This window comes from Balaenoptera musculus, chromosome 2, assembly GCF_009873245.2.
Source record: "Balaenoptera musculus isolate JJ_BM4_2016_0621 chromosome 2, mBalMus1.pri.v3, whole genome shotgun sequence".
Taxonomy (NCBI): domain Eukaryota; kingdom Metazoa; phylum Chordata; class Mammalia; order Artiodactyla; family Balaenopteridae; genus Balaenoptera; species Balaenoptera musculus.
Window position 1 is genome coordinate 77282556 of NC_045786.1, and position 24895 is coordinate 77307450.

General features: G+C 37.0%; 2 protein-coding genes across 8 annotated transcripts in view; one reads left to right on the top strand and one right to left on the bottom strand.

Annotated features, from left to right (window-relative positions):
- The window catches only part of MNS1 (meiosis specific nuclear structural 1), an 85596-nt gene extending 65298 nt beyond the window's left edge, over positions 1-20298 (top strand). The window contains exons 10-12 of one of the 2 annotated variants that reach the window (XM_036842656.1): positions 6807-7064; positions 12698-12823; positions 20024-20265. In XM_036842656.1, coding sequence (XP_036698551.1) covers positions 6807-7064; positions 12698-12823; positions 20024-20116 — 477 coding nt within the window. In that variant the 3' untranslated portion in view covers positions 20117-20265. Of the gene's footprint in view, positions 1-6806; positions 7065-12697; positions 12824-20023 lie in introns of both variants that reach the window. The other variant, XM_036842655.1, reaches the window with a different exon arrangement.
- A 438-nt stretch (positions 20299-20736) lies between these two features.
- TEX9 (testis expressed 9) overlaps positions 20737-24895 on the bottom strand; it is a 247054-nt gene continuing 242895 nt past the window's right edge. For 4 of the 6 annotated variants that reach the window (XM_036842658.1, XM_036842657.1, XM_036842659.1 and 1 more), the window contains 2 exons: positions 21613-21747; positions 20737-21024 (listed from right to left, as the gene is read on the bottom strand). In XM_036842658.1, the coding sequence (XP_036698553.1) occupies positions 20950-21024; positions 21613-21747 (210 nt within the window). In that variant the 3' untranslated portion in view covers positions 20737-20949. The remainder of the gene's footprint in view (positions 21025-21612; positions 21748-24895) is intronic. The other 2 variants (XM_036842660.1, XM_036842661.1) reach the window with 1 other exon arrangement.

Below are 24895 nucleotides of genomic sequence, written 5' to 3' on the forward strand. Positions count from 1 at the left end.
GGCTACCAATTTACATTTCCACCCACAGTGATAAGGGTTCCCTTTTTTCCACATACGCACCCAACTCATATTATCTCTTGGTTTTTTTTTTTTTGATGATAGCCATTCTAACAGGTATCTCATTGTGATCTTGATTTGCATTTCCCTGATGTTTAGTGATGTTGAGTACCTTTTCATGTACCTGTTGGCCATTTGTATATCTTCTTTGGAAAAAAAATCTGTTCAGATACTCTGCCCATTTTTTAATTGGGTTTTTTTGTTCTTTTCTGTTAAATTTTATGTCTTCTTTATGTATTTTGGACATTAACTCCTATCAGATAAAGGATTTGCAAATGTTTTCTCCCATTCCATAGGTTGCCTTTTCATTTTGTTGATGATTTCCTTGGCTGTGCAGAAGCTTTTTAGTTTGATGTAATCCCACTTGTTTATTTTGCTTTTTGTGTCAAATCCAAAAAATTATTGCCAAGACTGATATAGAGGAACTTACCCCCCTGTGTTTTCTTCTAGGAGTTTCATGGTTTCAATTTCATTGATATTTTAAAGAGAGCCAGCCTTTTGCCTAATTGATATTGTCTATTGGTTTTCTATTTTCAATTCCGTTGATTTCTGCTCTTCATTTACTTCCTTCTGCTTCCTTTTTATGGGTTCCTGAGGTGTAGTAGCTTAGATTATTATTATTTTTAAAATTCTTTTTCAGACTCTTTTTCCTTATAGGTTATTACAAGATATTGAGAATAGTTTCCTGTGCTAAACAGTAGGTCCTTGTTGGTTAGGATGTAGTTTTTTTGTTTGTTTTGTTTTGTTTTTAGCTTAGATTATTGATGTGAGACATTTCCTACATGCATGCCCTTAATGCTATAAATGCATTTTACTAAATGTATGCATTTGGTGCTATAAATTTCCCTCAGAACTGTTTCAGTTGCATCTTACAAGTTTTGATGTCTTGTTTTCATTTTCATTAACTCTGATGTATTTATTTTCTTGAGACTTCCTCTTTAACCAATGGATTACTTAAAAGTGTATTACTTAGTGCCCAAATGTCCAGAAATTTTTGTGTTTTTTTAAAATTATTGATTTTTAGTTTGATTCCATTGTGATCAGAGAACACACTCAATATGATTTTATTTCCTTTAAATTTATTCTGTGAACATTTGAAAAGAATATTCTGCTATTTTGGGTGAAATGTTCTATAAATGTCAATTAGATCCTACTGATTGATAGTTTTGTTGAGTTCTTCTATATCCTTGCTGATTTTCTGTCTAGTTGTTATATCAGTTGTGGAGAGAGGATTGCTGATGACTCTAACCACATATTTGTGTGTTTCTCCTTAAAGAGTTTTTTTTTAATTGAGGTAAAATTCATGTAACATAAAATTGACTACTTTAACTGTTTTAAAGCAGCATTTAGTACATTCACAATATTGTGCAACCATCATCTCTGTCTAGTTCCAAAACGTTTTCATTACCCCAAAAGGATACCTGCATTAAGCAGTCACTGTCCTTTCTGTGCTCTCCTAGACCCTGGCAACTACTAATCTGCTTTCTGTCTTTATGAATTTGGCTATTCTGGGTATATCATATAAGTGGGATCATACAATATGTGATCTTTTGTATTGGGATTTTTTTCCCTTAGAATAATATTTTGGAGGTTTATCCATTTTGTAGCAGGTATCAGTATTTCATTCCTTTTTTTTTTTTGGGCTGAATACTAGTCCATTGCATGGATATGTAACATTCTGTTATCCATTCGATAGTTTACGGATATTTGGTTTGTTTACACCTTTTTTTTTGACTGTCATGAACGTTACTGCTATGAACATTTGTGTACAAGTTTTTGTTTGAATATCTTTTTCAAATTCTTTTGGGTAAATACCTAGCAGTGGTATTGCTGGGTCATATAGTAATTCTGTGTTTAATTTTTTGAGGAAGTGCCCAACTGTTTTCCACAAAGGCTGCACCATTGTACATTACTACTACCAATGCAGGAGGGTTCCAATTTCTCCACATCCTTGCCAACACTTGTTATATTCTATCATGCTATAACACAAAAAAGCTGAAACTAAAAAATTTCTAGAAAAAAACATAAGAGAAGGTTGTTATAAACTTGAGAATGGCAAAAACTTTTTTAGAAGGATAAAAAAGTCATGAGCCATAAAAAAAGTTTATAAACTGGCTACATTGAAATTAATAATTTCTGGACTTCCCTGGTGGTGCAGTGGTTAAGAATCCGCCTGCCAAGGCAGGGGACACGGGCTCGATCCCTGGTCCGGAAAAATTCCACATGCCACGGAGCAGCTAAGCCCGTGCGCCACAATTACTGAGCCTGCGTGCCTACAGCCCGTGAGCCACAACTACTGAAGCCTGCGTGCCTAGAGCCCATGATCTGCAACAAGAGAAGCCAGCACAATGAGAAGCCCGCGCACCGCTAAGAAGAGTAGCCCTGCTCGCCACAACTAGAGAAAGCCCACATGCAGCAACGAAGACCAAACGCAGCCAAAAAGTAAATAGATAAATATTTTAAAAAAATTAATAATTTCTTAACATTGTTAGGAAAATGAAAATGCAAGCCACAGTTTGGGAGAAAATATTCCCTATATGTATATCTTACAAATAACCTTTATCCAGAATATATAAAGAACACTCAGAACTTGATAAAAGAATATAAAAAACCCATTTTAAAAAAAATTAATTAATTAATTTATTTTTGGCTGCATTGGGTCTTCATTGCTGTGTGCAGGCTTTCTTTTTAGCTGTGGTGAGCAGGGGCCACTCTTCGCTGCAGTGCGTGGGCCTCTCACTGCGGTGGCTTCTCTTGTTGCGGAGCACAGGCTCCAGGTGTGCGGGCTTCAGTAGTTGTGGCTCACGGGCTCCAGAGCGCAGGCTCAGCAGTTGTGGCGCACAGGCTCAGCTGCTCCACGGCATGTGGGATCTTCCCAGACCAGGGCTCAAACCCGTGTCCCCTGCATCGGCAGGCGGATTCCCAACCACTGTGCCACCAGGGAAGCCCCCCAGTTTTTTTAAATGAGCCAAAAGTTTGAACACTTTGTTTGTTTGTTCTGGCCACACTGCATGGCTTGCAGGATCTTATTTCCTTGACCAGGGATTGAACCCATGCCCTCAGCAGTGACAGTGTGGAGTCCTAACCACTGGACCACCAGGGAATTCCCAAAAGTTTGAACAGTTTGTAAAACAAGATATATGAATAGCCAAGTATACAATAAATTATAGCTATTAGTACTATTATTTGTAATATTATCAGCTATATAAAAATGGAACATTATTTTAGATAGTTTCATTAACAAGGAGGAAATAGATACCATGTAAAATATCAAAACATTTCATGTAAATCCTTAATTAACTGCATGTAAGAATATAAAATGTGTCCAGTTCTTTTAAAAAAAATCTTAATGTAATCCACTTATAGATACCTAATGTCAAATAAACCCAAAAGCATTAAGAATAAAATGATGGAGGAAGGCATAACAGGCATATATGACCAAATGGGAAGCAGGTAGGCAGGGTTATCACTAGGTAAGTGGAACATCAAATGAATCCCAGATACCACAGATAAAAGCTATAATCACCAAGGGAGGTATAACAGAATGAACATTTAATCTTCCACGTAACATTGTATTGAAGTACGTAACTTTAAAAGCTGTTAGATCACCAAAGAAAATTTACTGGAATAATACAAGGGGAAAGGGTGTTTAAACATCACTAGAAATTAATAACAAATATTTTAAACTACCACCCATTCCTTTCAATTATTATTGGTTGAAGAGGATATTTGCAGAAAATTCAGAGGATGAGATTATGACCTATAAAAATCTATCAGGCAATTAATTATTAAATGAGAAATATTGGAAAAAACTGTGTAGGCAACCAACTCAATAACTGAGAAAACAATATAAATTCAAGTATGAGGCAAGAATATGGAAGGAAATAATAAAGATATAAGTAGAAATAAACCAAAAATCAGGAGAACACATTAGCATTTATTAATCCAGTTGCTTAATATTGGGGGGAAAAAGATTTTACTCTGGCAAAACATAATAAAGAAAAAAAGGTGAAAACAAAATTTGAAGGAATAAAGGGTCTATAAAGAGAGTAGATTAGAAAAATAGTGAAAAGTTATTCAATTATCTACTAATAAAATGAAAATCTCAATGGCACAATTTTCTGCATTAAAAATACAGTGATTTCAAAAAATGTAGAAAAACTAGACAAAATAAGATTATTAAGGATATTTCCTCTATCACAAGACTTTTCTGCCCTGCCTCACATCTTCTCAGTCTCACCTCTGATTTCAGTGACAGCTGTGGGGAACAGTTGTGAGGGCTTAGACGGACTCTGTGCTGACAGCTTCCTAAAGTGTAGGGGTGTGGGGGGGGCAGGGAGGTAACATTCTCTGGGGCATCCCTCAACCCACAGTGGACAGAAATTGAGGGATAGATTCTTCTCTGCCTGGCGGCCTTTGGGAAGGTCCTAAAAGGTGCTCCATGCATTCTTCACAGGGTCCTGGCAGGATTAAGCCTCCATTGTCTGAGGTGGTAACCAGCTCAGTGATGTACCCTTGTGTTGGCTTTTCTTTCTTCCTTGTTTTACTCTGTCCCTCACCACTGAGATTCCCTCCCTGGTAAAATATCTATATATAAGTCCTTGTTTAAGGCTCTGCTTTCAGAGGAGAACCCAGACTAAGATATCTCTAAAAAGTTTCCAGCTTCAGAGTAGTTTTACAGCAAATTACTTCAAACCTTCAGTGAACAGCTATTCCTCAAACCACATAATGGGTTTTAGAACACAGAAAAGGATGGAAAATTATACAATTCATATTATGTAACTACATAATCCTGATCCAGACACATCAGAGTACATGAACACTTTTCCAGTTGAAAAAACATAATAAATGGTGTGTTGTTTTGCCAAACTCTTCCCTGTTCTTTAGCCAGATGTCTTCACCATTGGATTAAACTAAAATTTTTATGGGAGATGGTTGCCAGGCAGTGTCAACAGTTCATTTAGTTCAATATGTACTGAATTTCTCTGTGCAAAGTATTACGATAAGCTCTGGAGGAATTCAAAGCTAACTGACACAGCATCTCTGCCTTAAGTGAGCCTTTGACTTCTATGAAATATATGGCAAATAAACACAAACTATATATTATAAAATCACTACATGCCCAGCATCCCAAAGGAAAATAAGATATGCCATCTATGAATTTATTTTTAGTGAGGAGATGAGGCATGTATATATGGAATAAAATTAAATGATGGAACATTAAATGGTATAAGAGCTCACAAAGAGAGAGAAATTTGAGTTAGAGTGATTAGAGAAGACTGTGGAGGAGGTAGGATTTGAAAAGAGGATTAGATAGGGATAAATGAAGAAAAAGAGGCTGAATGATCAATATAATGAACAAAGTTGCTGTAACTGATACTGCAGATTGGCTCACTTAAAAGCCACTCCTATTCCTACCACATCCTACCCCGTTTTAAATTCGTTTGTCTTTATTATAAAGACTAAAGTTAAAACTATATTTCTCTTCTTTTAGCTAGAATTCTTCATATGAACCATGTTATATCCAACAGTCATCACCCCCACTTCAAGGTGTGAAGATCGAAGTGAGCAAAATGAGATAGCAGTCAGAGTTACCATAGGCAGAGTTACCATAATAGGACTTGAGCAGTGGGAGGGCAGCTTGGTTCCCTGGCCTTCCTGGAAGTTCTGTATGCCACCTGATGGCCTATAGTAAATCCCTTATAGTTTGTGTTATCTGTAGGTAAGAACCTTGGCCATCTGGGTGTTGTTAAGGCAATATTTTGAATGCTTAGAAGATTCTGGCCTACCTGGAGCTTGTATTAGAATTGAGCGAAGTTGGTTAGATTAGCAAATGATTTAAAATTTACATTGGTCCTAACTGAATAGATAGATGATAAAGCAAAAATGGGTGATGACTGTAAAATTCTTTGTATTTTTTGAAATCTTTCATAATAAAATGTTGGGGAAATTAAACCTTATAGGAAAGGACTTTAACTGCTTCAGGTAAATTTGAATTTCCCTGAAATACTTCTGATTGTCATTGCTAGATTATCGTTCTGAAAAATATTTGTCAGTGATTTGAACGCAAGTTTCTAGAATAATTCATAGTTGGTACAAATTATACAGATGACAGATTTAATAAACAGATATGCAAAAAATTTTTATATCAGCTCTTTTCAAAGTTAATGCATTAATTCTGACTACAGAAACAAGGTGGTAAATATATATTAATTAAAATGTAAAATAAGTAATAGGAGGCAATCCAAGGGTAAATGTACTTTGTGTAACTATTAGTTTTTGTTTTTTTTTTTAAATTTATTTTAATTTATTTTTGGCTGTGTTGGGTCTTCGTTTCTGTGCGAGGGCTTTCTCTAGTTGCGGCAAGCGGGGGCCACTCTTCATCGCGGTGCGCAGGCCTCTCACTATCGTGGCCTCTCTTGTTGCGGAGCACAGGCTCCAGATGCGCAGGCTCAGTAGTTGTGGCTCACGGGCCTAGTTGCTCCGCGGCATGTGGGATCTTCCCAGACCAGGGCTCGAACCCGTGTCCCCTGCATTAGCAGGCAGATTCTCAACCACCGCGCCACCAGGGAAGCCCAACTATTAGTTTTTAAAGGATGGGGCAAAGTGTTATCTTGAAAAGGCTTAATTTTTCAGTTTTATTTCATATTGTAACACTAAGCTTAATCAAACTCTGTCCTACCCTATCTTTATAAATCTGCTGTAAAGAAATAGTTACTGAATTAACTTTTATATGTATTGTGATTTAGGAAGAAGCAGAAGAGAAATTGAGAAAGCAAAAGGAGTTGAAGCAAAATTTTATGGAACAAATGGCCTTGAAGGAACTAGTACTTCAGGCTGCAAAAGAGGAAGAGGAGATCTTTAGAAAAGCTATGCTGGCGAAATTTGCTGAGGATGATCGAATAGAATTAATGAATGCTCAGAAGCAAAGAATGAAGCAACTAGAACACAAGAGGGCTGTGGAAAAACTTATTGAAGAGCGTCGCAACCAGTTCCTTGCAGACAAAGTAAGGAAAAGTATTTTGGGTTTTTTTTTTTGGTAATTATTGAATAGCAACCAGCTAATTTATTTATCCACTAAACATTTAACTGAGAACCGTTTATGTGCCAGATGTTAGATATCCATTTACTAATCATATGATATATAAATTTTCTGACCACTTGTTAATCAATGAATCTAGAAAATATTTATTGATGCTTTCTGTGTGTTAGACATTGGTTGGTGTTGAGAACACAAAGATAAATATGACAGTCCATATCATCTATGAGTTTTTGGTGTTGGTTAAGAAAAACACATTAAAAACAATGATTATAAAGATATATCAGGTGCATGTGATGATAATTATACAGACATGGACATCTTGGTATGGCAGAGAGGAGACAGATCATGAATGCCCTGGCTGCTATTTTAATGGTGGACTTTATCCAGGGAGACCCACTGAAGAATTAAGAAAGCTACATGATAAGATCTGCACTTGGAAAGATGACTCAGGTAGCAATGTTGAGGACAGATGTGAGGGGAGTAAGACCAGAGACAGGAAGGTCAGTAAGGAAGTTATTATAGTTATCCCAGTGATAGGTGATGAAAACCCATGTGAACAGAGAAGGGATCCATCTGTGAGGTGTTAGGAAGGTAGAGTTGATGGGGCTTGGTGACCAATTAGTTCTGGAGAGTTGAGAGAAGAATTAGGCCACTACTAATAAATAATGCTATTATGTACTTCCATCTTCAGTGAGTGGTGGGTGATGTGCTACAGAAAGAGTATGTACAAAGAAAAACAGATTTTGAGGGAGTGGAGTATATAATTCCATTTTGTCCACATTGATTTTGAGGCCCAGGGGAAGATTTCTTAGCTGGAAGTGTGGATTTAAGAATTGGTGAGGAAACTAGGTTTGTGACTTTGGACACATTGATTTGTCTATTTGTGTTTCATCCGTAAAACTGAAATAATACTTTAAGAACCAAATAAGAAAATGTGTAAGTGTTTTGAAAAGATAAAGAGCTCTAAATATGAAAAGTACAGATTAGGCATATGGCAAATATTTTTAAGTAGTAATAGAAGTGGTAGTAATAATAACTAACATTTATTGAGCATTTTCATATGTCATTCACTATTCTATACTCATTAAAAGCAAAGTAATAACTTTTAACTTTCAACCCTGTGAGTTAGGTACTATTACTCCCATTTTAAAGATGTGGAAACTAAGGCATAGAGAGATTATATGTATTGCCCAAGGTTTCACAGCAAGTAAGTGGCAGAGCTGGGATTATTAAATTAATATCATAATGCTGATCTTTCCTGCATGGGTAGACAAAAAGAAATCTCAAGATATTCTTATAATCAACAGATACTGATCTGCTAGGCATTCTGCTGAGTGTTGGTGAGGGAACCAAAGCAAATAAAAGCTCATTCTGGTAGCTTCTAATCTAGCAAAAGAAAATAATGTCTAGATACCCAAAAGACTCGACTATATATAGCACTATATTAAGAATATATTTCTTAAATGTACAATGTAAACATTTGTAGAATGTGGTAGTGTGAGATTTACTAGTGTGCAATACCTTTACGACATAACTATGTGGATTTATCTGGAAATACATACAAAATGAATAAAAGAAGACAGAGGAAGGCTATTCCAAGTTGGCAGCATATGGAATTATCAAGTGGAGAAACCTGAATAATAGGCAGAGGAGTTTGGACATGATACAGTAGAAACTGGTTATCATAATATGGTCTTTAACAAGAGGAGAAAGTAGTAATTTAAGAGTGAAGAGAGGAGGACCTGGAATATAGGTTAACAGAGCAGTGGAAGGAGAGAGAAAGGGGAGAGTTTAAATATTTTTAAAGGAAGAATAGATGAGACTTGTATGATTTTTTTGGACCATATAAGGTAGAGTGGAGGAAGGAGTCAAAATAACTCTCAAAGTTTCAAACATGAGAAACTCAAGGAATACAAGTGCTGTTATATTCTGAATTGGAGCAAAAAGATATAATGACTTCATTTTTAGTCATACTGAGTTTGAAGTAGAAACGCAAGTTGAAAAGTCCTGAAGGCAGTTGAACAGAAGAAGAAAACTTAGGTCAAGTATTCTTAGACAAGCATTTCTGTTATTAAGTAGCACAGAGAGTTTCAAATTAAGATGATTCTTCCAAATAATATATTATAATGAGAAACAATCAGAGGGCCAGTGACTGAGACTTGGAGAACATTCTAGTTAGGAGGTGGAAGTAGTAGAAAAAATTGCCAAGACCAAGAAATGGTCAGAAAGATAAGAGAATCTGGAAGTCACAGAAAACCAAGAGAGATCAGCTCTTTTGACTGCTGCAATGACGTGTTGGGAGACTTGGGGTTCAATTTTTGGCTTTCCTCTATACTTAATCAACTCACGGTGTAGTTCTTTTTTTAAAAAAATATTTATGTATTTATTTATTTTGGCTGTGTCAGGTCTTAGTTGCGGCATGCGGGATCTTTCGTTGTGGCGTGCAAGCTCTTCGTTGCGGCGCCTGGGCTTCTCTCTAGTTGTGGAGTGCGGGCTTCTCTCTAGTTGTGGCCCACGGGCTTAGTTGCCCCGCAGCATGTGGGATCTTAGTTCCCTGACCAGGGATCGAACCCGCGTCCCCTGCATTGGAAGGCGGATTCTTAACCACTGGACCACCGGGAAAGTCCCCTCATGCCGTAGTTCTTTTGCCATATTTCCAGATGCCTAAAGGACACAGTTGAAAATCTTGTGGGTGCCTTAGAATTTAGGTTTCCCACAGTGAATGTAGCAGACAAACCTCCAATTTCTGTAGCCTCAATCTTGGTTAAAGACAGGCTTGGGTGACTGAGTGAATATGCTATCACCTTGGAATCATTCCTGGACTCTTCCTGTTTCTTACCTAATAATTTTTAGTCAGCCATCAAATCCTATTGATTCCACCTCAACAATCCTATTGATTCCACCTCATAAATTCAGTTTCTCTTCTCCATAACTTAATTTAGACATTCAGTATCATTCTGTGGACTACTGAAATTGACTTATAATTGGTCTCCTTGTGGCATCTGCTACCAGTTAGCAAGGTATAAAAAAAAATCTCATTATGTCCTCCTCCTGCTTAACTTAAGTGGATTCCTACTGGATAAAACTTCAATTCCGTAGCTTTGATATAAACCAACCATGATCTACTGTAACCTTTAAGGGAGATAATTACCTATAAAGCACCTAGCATTTTGCCTGGTCAGAGCAAAGGGATCAAGGAGACTGAAAATTAAAAGGATTTTGAAATTGACCAGAAAGCTTTGAATACTCCTTGTCTAGAAAGAGGTAGAACCAGTGACTGTGACTGTCCTATCTCATGGCTTACAGAGCTAATCTGAAAGCTATTGGAAAAGTTAGCAAGACAGCTATAAATGGAAGAAATCTGAAAATATTACCTAAAGCATAAATACTTTTACAAAAAATTTATATCTTAATTTTTTTTTTAATTGTAAATGTTCCCAATATGAAGCTGTGGGCTTAGTTTTAAGTATCAGTGAGATTGGGTCACATTTCTATTCTGGTCCAAGGGCAAGGATGAATTTTCATGATCATAGAATCATGAATCCATTCTATTACACAATCATATAAGGCTCTCTTTTTTTTTTGTCCTCATGAACAAATTGGTTTCATACCTTTCTAAAATATTTACCCTAATTAACTATAAAAATGTTTTTTAGGATGAACAGTTAATGTGGTCTACCACATCCTAAGAAGGGAAATCCTGTATTACACCCAAATTAGAGCCCATATATATCACTGGACAAAAATCTAATGAGTGAGTTTTTCTCATAACATTATAGAACTTCTTGGACCTCCCTATTATAAGGAATAGATCAGTTAGGATGATGCTTGGCTACAAGTAGTCTCAAATTAACAGTGGCTTAGTAGATAGTTTACTATTCCCTCACATGAAAGTCTAGAAATTGAGGCTTTATTCACAGTCTTCAGGAACCCAGGCTCCTTCTAGCTTTTCGTTATGGCTTCTGTAGGATATAGCCGTCATCTTCATGGTTTAAATTAGATCTTCAACCTTCATATCCATGTTTCAAGCAGCAGATGGAAGAAGTGCAGAAGGGACAAAGGATATAAGATTGATTCCTGGAAACTGCCATCTGACACTTTTGCTTATATTCCATTGGCAAAATCCGGGTCCTGTTGTGACCACATTTGACCCTAAAGGAGCCTTAGAAATGTGGTCTAAAAAAAAATTCAGGTATACTGATTCTATGGTAGACTCTATTACCCTGTTTCATCTTAGAGATAAAATAATTAAGACCAACTCAACCCTTTGATTCAGTAGCAACATGGGTGAAAGTGTAAGTCTTTTCTCAATTAACTGTCAGTGATACTTCTAATTCTGTAATACAAATGAATCTGACATGATAGTAGACAAAATATTCTCCTGAGAAGCAATTCCAGGTTTAACTGGCATTGGATATGGCTGTGTCCTAGCATTCTTCTGTATTTTCATTCAATAACTTTAAAGAGGTTATATAGAAGCTTGCCTCTCACTGTAGCAAAAAAGACAGATATCCTGCTTTCTGGTTTACATGACTTAAACTAGTGATTTCAAAGAAAAGTTTAGCATTAATACTACTTTAACTAAAGTAATTCTTGGCAGAAATTCATCAATGTTTTTTCAGTGGTCTGCCTTTAGTATCCTTCCCTATCCAATAGGACTATTTGGATATATTTCCATAAGAGTTCTTTTAACCTCTAAAACGTGTTAAAGCTAGTCATCTCGTCCATATTTATATGGCACAGAAGTTTGGTGTGGTTGCCTATCAGACTTTTGTTTGTTTATTTATTTTTGGCTGTGTTGGGTCTTTGTTGCGGGGAGTGGGGGCTATTCTTTGTTGTGGTGTGCTGGCTTCTCACTGTGGTGGCTTCTCGTTGCAGAGCAGGGCTCTAGGCACGCAGGCTTCAGTAGCTGTGGCTCACGGGCTCTAGAGTGCAGGCTCAGTAGTTGTGGCGCAGGGGCTTAGTTGCTCCGCGGCATGTGGGATCCTCCTGGACCAGGGCTCAAACCCGTGTCCCCTGCATTGGCAGGCGGATTCTTAACCACTGTGCCAGCAGGGAAGTCCCTGTATCAGAACTCTTGCCTGAGAAATACTGGTTCTCCTGTTGGAACTCTTGCTGTTACTCTTGTGCTTCATACAGGCTTTACAAAACTTTATATGGCAGTACTTATCTTTTAGATATCCCTATTCTGTTTTATCTACCTTTTTTTTCGTCTTACACTGTAAGCTGCTTTCAGTACCTGAAGTATGATAAGCATGCAATAAATATTTGTTGAATTAATTAGGAAATCATTTCTTTGAATCTTTTTTCCTTGGTAATGAAGATACTTGTCCTAAAAATATGTACTTGCCTCCCTAAAATCCCAGTCATAACTGGGATTTTTCTTGTAACTTTAAAAAAATAGTGACTATAATATATACATATATATGTGTGTGTGTGTATATATATATATATATATAAAATGTAAAAGATATATATTATCTAGTACCTATCAGTTTTATCTAATTTACTGCAAGAGTAAATTAGACAAATTTATTGGACAAATTCTTAGTTTAATGTGTTTTGTGACAATAAAATAAATTTTATTTATATTTCCAGCAACGTGAATTGGAGGAATGGCAGTTGCAGCAAAGAAGGCAAGGATGTATTAATGAAATTATTGAAGAAGAAAGACTAAAACTTCTCAAAGAACATGCTACAAAATTACTAGGATATCTCCCTAAAGTAAGTGACATTTAACACATAACCTCTAATAGTGGGGAAAAAAACATGGTATTAAGATTTCGGGGGGAAACTGAAGATGGCAGAGTAGAAGGACGTGCGCTCACTCCCTCTTGTGAGAGCACCAGAATCACAACTGCTGAACAGTCATCAACAGGAAGACACTGGAACTCACCAAAAAAGATACCCCACATCCAAAGACAAAGGAGAAGCCACAATGAGATGGTCGGAGGGGTGCAATCACAGTAAAATCAAATCCCTTAACTGCAGGGTGGGTGATTCACAAACTGGAGAACACTTATACCACAGGAATCCACCCACTGCAGTGAAGGTTCTGAGCCCCACGTCAGGCTACCCAACCTGGGGGTCCGGCAATGGGAGGAGGAATTCCTAGAGAATCAGACTTTGAAGGCTAGCGGGATTTGATTGCAGGACTTCGACAGGACTGGGGGAAACAGAGACTCTACACTTGGAGGGCACATACAAAGTAGTGTGTGCATCAGGACCCAGGGGGAAGGAGCAGTGACCCCATAGGAGACTGAACCAGACCTACCTGCTAGTGTTGGAGGGTCTCCTGCAGAGGTGTGAGTTTGGGGGCTGTGGCTCACTGTGGGGACCAGGACACTGGCAGCAGAAGTTCTAGGAAGTACTCCTTGGCATGAGCCCTCCTGGAGTCCACCATTAGCCCCACCAAAGAGCCTGCAGGCTCCAGTGCTGGGTTGCCTCAGGCCAAACGACCAACAGGGAGGGAACTCAGCCCCACCCATCAGCAGACAAGTGGATTAAAGTTTTACTGAGCTCTGCCCACCAGAGCAACACCCAGCTCTACCCACTACCAGTCCCTCCCATCAAGCCTCTTAGATAGCCTCATCCACCAGAGGGCAGACAGCAGAAGCAAAAACTACAATCCTGCAGCCTGTGGAAGGGAAACCACATTCACAGAAAGACAGACAAAATGAAAAGGCAGAGAACTATGTACCAGATGAAGGAACAAGATAAAACCCCAGAAAGACAACTAAATGAAGTGAAGATAGGCAACTTTCCAGAAAAAGGATTCAGAATAATGATAATGAAGATGATCCAGGATCTCAGAAAAAGAATGGAGGCAAAGGTCGAGAAGATGCAAGAAATGTTTAACAAAGACCTAGAAGAATTAAAGAACAAACACCTAAAAGAAAGAACAAACAAACAGAGATGAACAATACAATAACTGAAATGAAAAATACACTAGAAGGAATCAATAGCACAATAACTGAGGCAGGAGAACGGATAAGTGACCTGGAAGACAGAATGGTAGAATTCACTGCCACAGAACAGAATAAAGAAAAAAGAATGAAAAGAAATGAAGACTGCCTCAGAGACCTCTGGGACAACATTAAACGCACCAACATTTGCATTGTAGGGGTCCCAGGAGGAGAAGAGAGAGAGAAAGGACCAGAGAAAATATCTAAAGAGATTACAGTCGAAAATTTCCCTAACATGGGAAAGGAAATAGCCGCCCAAGTCCAGGAAGCGCAGAGAGTCCCAGACAGGATAAACCCAAGGAGAAACACGTCAAGACACATAGTAATCAAACTGACAAAAATTGAAGACAGAGAAAAATTATTAAAAGCAACAAGGGAAAAACGACAAATAACATACAAGGGAACTCCCATAAGGTTAACAGCTGATTTCTCAGCAGAAACTCTACAAGCCAGAAGGGAGTGGCATGATATATTTAAAGTGATGAAAGGGAAAAACGTACAACCAAGATTACTCTACCCGGCAAGGATCTCATTCAGATTCAATGGAGAAATCAAAAGTTGTACAGACAAGCAAAAGCTAAAAGAATTCAGCACCACCAAACCAGCTCTACAACAAATGCTAAAGGAACTTCTCTAAGTGGGAAACACCAGAGAAGGAAAGGACCTACAAAAACAAACCCAAAACAATTAAGAAAATGGTAATAGGAACATAAATATCAATAATTACCTTAAACGTGAATGGATTCAATGCTCCAACGAAAAGACACAGCTTGCTGAATGGATAAAAAACAAGACCCATATATATGCTGTCTACAGGTGACCCACTTCAGACCTAGGGACACATACAGACTGAAAGTGAGGGGATTGAAAAAGATATTCCATGCAAATGGAAATCAAAAGAAAGCTGGAATAGCAATTCTCATATTAGATAAAATAGACTTTAAATTGAAGAATGTTACAAGAGACAAGGACACTACATAATGATCAAGGGATCAATCCAAAAAGAAGATATAACAATTATAAATATATATGCACCCAAAATAGGAGCACCTCAATACAGAAGGCAAATGCTAAGAGCTCTAAAAGAGGAAATCAACAGTAACACAATAATAGTGGGGGACTTTAACCACCTCACTTACACCAATGGACAGATTATGCAGACAGAAAATTAATAAGGAAACAAAAGCTTTAAATGACACAATAGACCAGATAGATTTAATTGATATTTATAGGACATTCCACCTGAAAACAGCAGATTACACTTTCTTCTCAAGTGCACACGGAACATTCTCCAGGATAGATGACATCTTGGGTCACAAATCAAGCCTCTGTAAATTTAAGAAAACTGCAATCATATCAAGCATCTTTTCCGACCATGACGCTATGAGATTAGGAATCAATTCCAGAGGAAAAAACGTAAAAAACATAAACACATGGAGGTTAAGCAATACGTTACTAAATAACCAAGAGCTCACTGAAGAAATCAAAGAGGAAATCAAAAAATACCTAGAGACAAATGACAACGAAAACATGATGAAACCTATGGGATGCAGCAAAAGCAATTCTAAGAGGGAAGTTTATAGCAATACAAGCCTACCTCAAGAAACAAGAAAAATCTCAAACAATCTAACCTTACACCTAAAGGAACTAGAGAAAGAGGAACAAACAAAACCCAAAGTTAGTAGAAGGAAAGAAATAATAAAGGTCAGAGTGGAAATAAATGTAATAGAAACAAAGAAAACAATAGCAAAGATCAATAAAACTAAAAGCTGGTTCTTTGAGAAGATAAACAAAATTGATAAACCTTTAGCCAGACTCATCAAGAAAAAGGGAGAGGATTCAAATAATAAAATTGGAAATGAAAAAGGAGAAGTGACAACGGACACCACAGAAATACAAAGCATCCTAAGAGACTACTACAAGCAACTCTATTGCAATAAAATGGACTACGTGGAAGAAATGGACAAATTCTTAGAAAGGTATAACCTTCCAAGACTGAACCAGGAAGAAATAGAAAATATGAACAGACCAATCACAAGTAATGAAATTGAAACTGTGATTAAAAATCTTCCAACCAACAAAATTCCAGGACCAGATGGCTTCACAGGTGAATTCTATTAAACAATTAGAGAAGAGCTAACACACATCCTTCTCAAATTTTCTAAAAAAATGCAGAGGAATGAATGCTCCAAATTCATACTATGAGGCCACCATCACACTGATACCAAAACTTGACAAAGATACTACCAAAAAAGAAAATTACAGACCAATATCACTGATGAATATAGATGCAAAAATCCTCAACAAAATACTAGCAAACAGAATCCAACAACACATTAAAAGGATCATACACCATGATCAAATGGGATTTATCCCAGGAATGCAAGGATTCTTCAATCAATATGATACACCATATTAACAAATTAAAAAATAAAAACCATATGATCATCTCAATAGATGCAGAAAAAGCTTTTGACAAAATTCAACACCCATTTATGATAAAGAGTCTCCAGAAAGTGGGCATAGAGGGAACCTACCTCAACATAGTAAAGACCATATACGACAAACCCACAGCAGACATCATTCTCAGTGGTCAAAAACTGAAACCATTTCCACTAAGATCAGGAACAAGACAAGGATGTCCACTCTCGCCACTATCATTCAATATAATTTTGGAACTCCTAGCCACGGCAATCAGAGAAGAAAAAGAAAAGGAATACAAATTGGAAAAGATGACGTAAAACTGTCACTGTTTGCAGATGATATGATACTATACATAGATAATCCTTAAGATGCCACCAGAAAACTAGAGCTAATCAATGAATTTGGTAAAGTTGCAGGATACAAAATTAATGCACAGAAATCTCTTGCATTCCTATACACTAACAATGAAAGATCAGAAAGAGAAATTAAGGAAACAATCCCATTCACCATTGCAGCAAAAAGAATAAAATACCTAGGAATAAACCTACCCAAGGAGACAAAAGACCTGTACTCTGAAAACTATGAGATGCTGATGAAAGAAATAAAAGATGAGACAAACAGATGGAGAGATATACCATGCTCTTGGATTGGAAGAATCAATATTTTGAAAATGACTCTACTACCCAAAGCAATCTACAGATTCAATGCAACCCCTATCAAAGTGCCAGTGGCATTTTTTACAGAACTAGAACAAAAAATCTTAAAATTTGTATGGAGACAGAAAAGACCCCGAATAGCCAAAGCAATCTTGAGGGAAAAAAAATGGAGCTGGTGGAATCAGACTCCCTGACTTCAGACTATACTACAAAGCTACAGTAATCAAGACAATATAGTACTGGCACAAAAACAAATATAGATCAATGGAACAGGATAGAAAGCCCAGAGATAAAACCATGCACCTATGGTCAACTAATCTATGACAGAGGAGGCAAGGATATACAATGGGGAAAAGACAGTCTGCAATAAGTGGTGCTGCAAAAACTGGACAGCTACATGTAAAAGGATGAAATTAGAACACCATACACAAAAACAAACTCAAAATGGATTAAAGACCTAAATGTAAGGCCAGACACTGTAAAACTCTCAGAGGAAAACATAGACAGAACACTCTTTGACATAAATCACAGCAAGATATTTTTTGACTCATCTCCTAGAGTAATGGAAATAAAAACAAAAATAAACAAATGGGACCTAATGAAACTTAAAAGCTTTTGCACAGCAAAGGAAACTATAAACACGATGAAAATGAATCAATGGACAAAGGATTAATCTCCAAAATATATAAACAGCTTATGCAGCTCAATATTAAGAAAACAATCCAATGAAATAATGGGCAGAAGACCTAAATAGACATTTCTCCAAAGAAGACATACAGATGGCCAAGAGGCACATGAAGAGCTGCTCAACATCACTAATTATTAGAGAAATGCAAATCAAAACTACAATGAGGCATCACCTCACACTGGTCAGAATGGCCATCATCGAAAAGTCTACAAACAGTAAATGCTGGAGAGGGTGTGGAGAAAAGGGAACCCTCTTGCACTGTTGGTGGGAATGTAAATTGATACAGCCACTATGCAGAACAGTATGGAGGTTCCTTAAAAAACTAAAAATAGAATTACCATATGACCCAGCAATCCCACTACTGGGCATATACCCAGAGAAAACCATAATTCAAAAAGACATATGCACCCCAGTGTTCATTGCAGCACTGTTTACAATAGCCAGGTCATGGAAGCAACCTAAATGCCCATTGACAGATGAATGGATAAAGAAGATGTGGTATATACATACAATGGAATATTTACTCAGCCATAAAAAGGAAGGAAATTGGGTTATTTGTAGTGACATGGATGGACCTAGAGACTGTCATATAGAGTGAAGTAAGTCAGAAAAAGAGAAACAAATATTGTATATTAACGCATATATGTGGAGTCTAGAAAAATGGTACAGAAGAACCAGTTTGCAAGGCAGAAATAAGAGACACAGATGTAGAGAATAAACGTATGGATGGCAAGGAGGGAAAGTGGGGAGGGCGGGTTGTGGTAGTGGGATGATTTGGGAGATTGGGATTGACATATATACACTAATATTTATAGAATAGATAACTAATAAGAACCTGCTGTATAAAAAAAATATATATTTCGGAGGGCCTGGGTTTCACTCACTTCTTACTGTTACAAATTAACAGTGTGATATGAGCCAGTAATTGAACATCTCCAAAATGAGAGAGTTGGTCTTGGCACATTCTATTAAATATGAGCTGGAATTATTGAATTTAAATTTTAGAGGTTCTTTTCTCCTCTTTCCGTGTAGGAAGTCTAAAACTATAGCGGTTCTGACAGTCTGGTGATATACAGGAAAACCTTGTAATTGGTATCAGTAGTCACAGATACATGCTTGAACTGAGTCTGAGACAGATCTGCTGTATAGCAGGAGGTTACATTATAACTAGGTAACCCTGGTTTTTAAAAGTACTTCCATCAGATAGCAAATTTTCATGTATGTCTGAAATACGTTGACTATAAAAATAACTGAGTTTCCTAGGCCACATAAACATCTGGACTCATGTAAATAAAATTTCCATCCTTCAAATATAGAAATTATGCCATTTGATACTGTATTCAATCAAAAGAATCAAATGTATATTTTGCTTAGTCAGTGCAAAGGCAGGAGAAAGAGAAATGTGAACACTTATTACCTGTCCATAGGACCTTATAGTAATAGACACGATTAATGAATACAAAATGATACATTAATGACAAAAGCCATATGGAATTGATAAATTTCATAAACTAGACTATAATTCTGCGAGAGTCTTAGGGTTTATATATTTGTGTAGCAAAGTAATTGTGGAAATGGGAGAGCCTGATGATAACCTAAAATGATTTTATCCTAGATCCTAGTGGCTCCAAATGACCTAAATTATTCTCTGGATTCTTAGAATAAGTAAATATTCAAGTTTAATTTTGTTTTAAAGGGATTAAGATTAGTTGGCTTAACTCCACACCTGGATTCTTTCCTGCAAGATTGAATGTTTGCTGATTAGACACAGAACTGAGGCAAGAGCCAATCCCATGCATGAATCTGGCAAAGCTCAATCTCTTCACCCTGACCTCCCTCATATCATACTGTAGGGCTGTTTCAAAACAAGGGTAGAATATATAGTATGGATTAAATTAATTCCTATTCAGCCCATCAAAGCAGTAGTACTTGTAGTAATAAAGCAGAAGAGCCCAGATTCCTGACAAGTTCTAACACAGGATCTGGTAAATCAGGAAATCAGGTCAGGCTAAGAATATTTCGTATATATCGTCATAATTTCAGAAAAATTTTTTTCATAAATATATTAAATAGATTTTGTTATCTGGGAAATAACTTTACAAATTTCATGTGTGTATATCTGTTAGCCTTAACGAACATTTAGTGAATTATTCTGGCATTCACAGTAACCCACAAAATATTTTTCTTGTAGGGAGTATTCAAAAAAGAGGATGATATTGATATGCTTGGTGAAGAGTTTAGAAAAGTATATCAGAAAAGGAGTGAAATTTGTGAAGAGAAGTGACATCATCAAAATTTGGTAAACCTGGATTCTTTTGTATGTTACCACTAGATGTCAGTGTAACTTCTGTTTTACAGTTCAGTGAGGGTAGGAATCCATTGTCTTTGGATTTTCTAAAACATCTCTATTTCATCATTTATAAACAATTATTTGTAAGAAAACATTTGTTTTTGATAAAAATTAAATTACTGAGTATTTTTTCACTGCAAAATTAATGGCAAAGTTGATTGCTTTTAATCAAACTATTGTTTTTGTACTAATAATTTGAAGATCTGAATTCTACACCACACTCCATATAGAGAAATATATATATATAAAATCAAACAACCCAGGAGACTAACCTCTCCATACCACTTCCATCTATGTTAGTGTCTTGGAATTTTACTTCCCTGATTTGGCCAGGGAAAACTTTACTTTTCTCCTCTCCCAGTAGACAGGAAATGAGTGAGGAATTTCAACGTGCTTTACTAGTGAATGCACTTAATTGTAAATAAGAACAGAAACAGTTTCTCTCGTATAAACATCATTTACAAACTAGAGTTACATCTCTAGAACATAAAATATTTTCTATTCAAGTGCAGTTGAAAAAGGGCTAGATGGTCATAAGAAAGATAACAATGAAAAGTTAAATTCCTATTGCTTTATTTTATAAAATATTTCCATTTTGTAATAATTAGATATAAATTTTACATCCCCAGATCTACACAGGGAATTTGGAATTATTTTGATTTCATTATCAAGTATCTTCATTTCTTAGGGTAAAAATAATTCAAACCATTACAACTTAAGTTAAATAAAGGGTATATCCACCATAGGTTAAAAAAGTAGATCACTTATTAATTTCCCCATTCGAGTGCCTTCATAAATTCCTCTTCAGTGAAAGACAACATCTTGGCAGCTTCAATATGCATCTGTGTTTAAAAACAAATATTGTCTAATTTAGTGTTAAGAGTAGACCACAGAACAACAGGAAATTTATAAAAGTGTGTGTATAATATGCTATCAAATTAAGTTTTGTTGTAGGAATGTGTAATTCTAATTACAATAAATGTGACATTTTAGGTCAGCCTCTAAAAACCTTCGTTCACTGCTGGTATTGTACCAACCTGTTGAGAGAGCAATTCAATAATATTGTAATACCTAACCTTTGCAAAAAGGGACAGTGGCAAAGCCATGAATTCATATCCTCTTACCACGAGGTAACTCGTGTAGTGAACAGAACAAAAGTGGTTTGGAATCAGTTTTCACTCTTCAAGAGGCAAACTGATCCTCTAAGTTATTTTTATATATGGTATTTTCTTTAGTTAGGGAGTATCCGTATTATATTTACTAGTCCTATTTCCACATTTCTAATTTACTTGCATTGATGTATAGATAAAATTTTGTGACTAAGCATGTCAAAATAAACATATCTAAAGTAGAAATACTAAATATCTTAGTAGAAAGAGCCAAATAACATCTGTGATTTATTTTAACTTTGTTTTTTAGGATAAACTCACCTTCTGCCTTTTTAAAACATCAATTAATTTTAATTGTTTCTTGAACCCTATCATTAATTCTCCTTTTTGTCTTTCTAGCTTCTTGTTTTCTGATTTTAACACTTCAATTTTTTTGTGTTCTTCATTTGCTATATCCTGCAAAGGGAAAAAAAAATCCCATTTATTCTTTGCAGTATTTGAATGGAAAAAATGATACCAGCAATAAAAGCTATTTTTAGTTTTTGCATTACTAAATTACTGTAACTTTGATAACTTTTAATGATGCTCACACCTCTAGCATTTTAAAAAATGTTTTTAAAATAACAACTCAGTTCTAATTCCAATAATGCCAAAGTAGCTTATATTTGAAGGCAGAGATGAGTAATCAGTAGTAAGCAGAAACTGGAGATGGTTATGATCCTTGAAAAAATGGAAGCATACTGGTTGAGAACCACATTCAGCTGGTTTCTGAGAGCACTTTTCAGTTCATCGGTTCACAGGGGACAGACCTGAAGCAAAAAGTATCAGTCTTATTGGGCTAAGGAATTGGACAGCAGGGCTGCCACGATGGTAGAAATTTCCAGGTGGGAAATCCCTCAAAATTTGCATACACAGTTCCCTCAAATCCTTGGCACCTAAATAACATGTGCAGGGTGAGACTCCTAGGAACCCATGAAAGGTAAAAGTTGTGGTCTAAAGAGCTGAGCAGAGAATTCAGCCACTGCCCATGATAAGGAAGACTGAGTTTGTAATCTTGGTAAAAATTAATTGGATGAGCTCTGCAGCAATTTGGACAATGGAGAAAAAGGACCAGTGAACTTTAAGACAAGTAAGTAGAAACTATTAAGTAGAGGAACATCTGGTACTTGGAAAAAATGTGAAAGGATGTCTTTCATGCAAAAAGGGAAATGATACCAGAAGGAAATCTGAATCTACATACACACACATTAAAAAAAAAATGTATCAGAAATAGTAACATGTGGTAAATATTAGTAGAGTTTTTCGTTAAAAACTTCTCTTTAAAAGATAATTGACAGTGGGTTAGATTTTGTTGCCAAGATGGCAGAGTAAGACCCTGAGCTCAACTCCTCCCATGGGCACACCAAAATTACAACTATTTACAGAACAACTATTGATGAGAAAGACCTGAATCTAACAGAAAAGATCTTCTCCAACCAAGAATATAAAAAAGGAACCACAACAAGATAGGTAGAAGGAGTGGAGGTGCAGTATTGTCAAGACCCATACCCAAGATGGGCAACCCACAAACGGGAGGATAATTACAATTACAGAGGTTCTCCCTAAGGAGCAATGGGTCTAACCCCCACATTGGGCTCCCCGGCCTGGGGGTCTTGTACTGGGAAGACAAGCCCCAGAATGTCTGGCTTTGAAGGCCAGTGGAGATTACTTTCAGGAGACCCAGAGGGCTGTGGGAAATAGACAGTCCACTCTTAAAGGGTGTACACAAAATCTCACATGCTTCAGGACCCAGAGAAGAAGCAGTAATTTTTGAAAGGAGCCTGGTTCAGACCCACCTGCTAATCACCAAGAGGTAAGAGGCAACTGAAGCTCATCCTTGGGACATAGGCATTGGCAGCAGTCATTTGTGGGAGCCCATTCTATCACGTGGACACTGATGCTGGGAAGCACCACTTCAGAATCCTCCTCTAGCTTATTAGCACTGGGACATGGCTCCACCCACCAGCCTGTCAGCACCAGTACTGGGAAGCCTCAGGCCAAGCAACTAGCTTGGGGGGGACAAAGCCCCACTCACCACCAGCAGGCAGGCTACCTTAAGACCCCCTGAGCCTACAGCCACCTGGAACACAGCACAGCCCTGCCCACCAGAGGGCCCAGGACCCTGCCCCACACACAAGAGCAGAGGCACTAACCCCAGGATCCCTAGGCCTTGCAGCCAGAGACCCTGGGACCCAGCTCCACCCACCAGTGGGCCGACACCAGCCCAGGACCACCACAGCCTGCCATGGCAGGACCCAGCCCAGCCACCAGCACTGGGTGCCTCCCCACTGCTAGACCCTGGCCCCACCCACCAGCAGTCCAACACCACCTCTGAGACACCTTGGGACCCTTGGCAAGATGCAACACACTTTCATGATAAAAAACACTTAAAAAACAAGGAACAGAAGGAGTCTACTTCAACATGATAAAAGCCATATACTGACAAGCCCACAGCTAACATCAAACTCAATGGTACAAGACTGAAAGCTTTCCCTCTAGGATCATAGACAAGACAAAGATGTTCACTTTTGTCACTTTTATCCAACACAGTACTGCAAGTTCTGGTCAGAGCAGCTAGGGAATAAAAATAAAAGGCACTCAAATCAAAAAGAAGGAAGATTATCTCTGTTCACAGATGACATTGTCTTGTATGTAGAAAACCTTATAGATTCCACAAGATTCCACAATTTATGCATCCAAATAAATTAATTTGGCAAAGTTGCATGACATAGAATCAACACACACACAAAACCAGTTGTGTTTCTATATACTACTAATGAACATTCCTAAAAAGAAATTAAGAAAACAATTACAAATATAATACCATTAAAAAGAATAAAGTACTTAGGAATAAAAGTAACCAAGGAGGTGAAATGCTTTTACACTGAAAACTTCAAAACACTGCTGAAAGACATTTAAAGACAAATGAATGGAAGGATATTCTGTGGTCATAGATTGTAAGATGTCAATACTACCCAAAGAGATCTACAGATTCAGTATGATCTTTATCAAAACCCCAATGGCATTTTTACAGAAATAGATCCATGCAAGCTAATATTTATATGGAATCTCAAGGGAACACGAATAGTCAAACACTTTTAATGAATAACACAAGTTGAAGGTCTCACACTCCCCAATTTCAAAACTTATTATAAATCTATGGTAATCAAAATAGTGTAATACGGACATAAAGAAATATTTACCAATGTAATAAAGAACCCCCAAATAAACCCTTGCATATAAAGTCTAATGATTTTTGACAAGGATGCCAAGACCATTCACTAGGAAAAGATGGCCTCTTTAACAAACTGAGCTGGGAAGCTAGATATCTCCATGCATAACAATGAAGCTGTACACCTACTTCATATCATATACAAAAATTAACTCAAATTTGGTCAAAGACCTACATGTCTATAAAGTATAAACTATTAGAAGAAAATGTAGGGGAAATGATCATGACACTGGATTTGGTTGTGGATTCTTGGATATGAAACCAAAAGTACAGACAAACAAGGACATGGAAGCAACCTAAGTGTCCATCATCGGATGAATGGATAAAGATGTG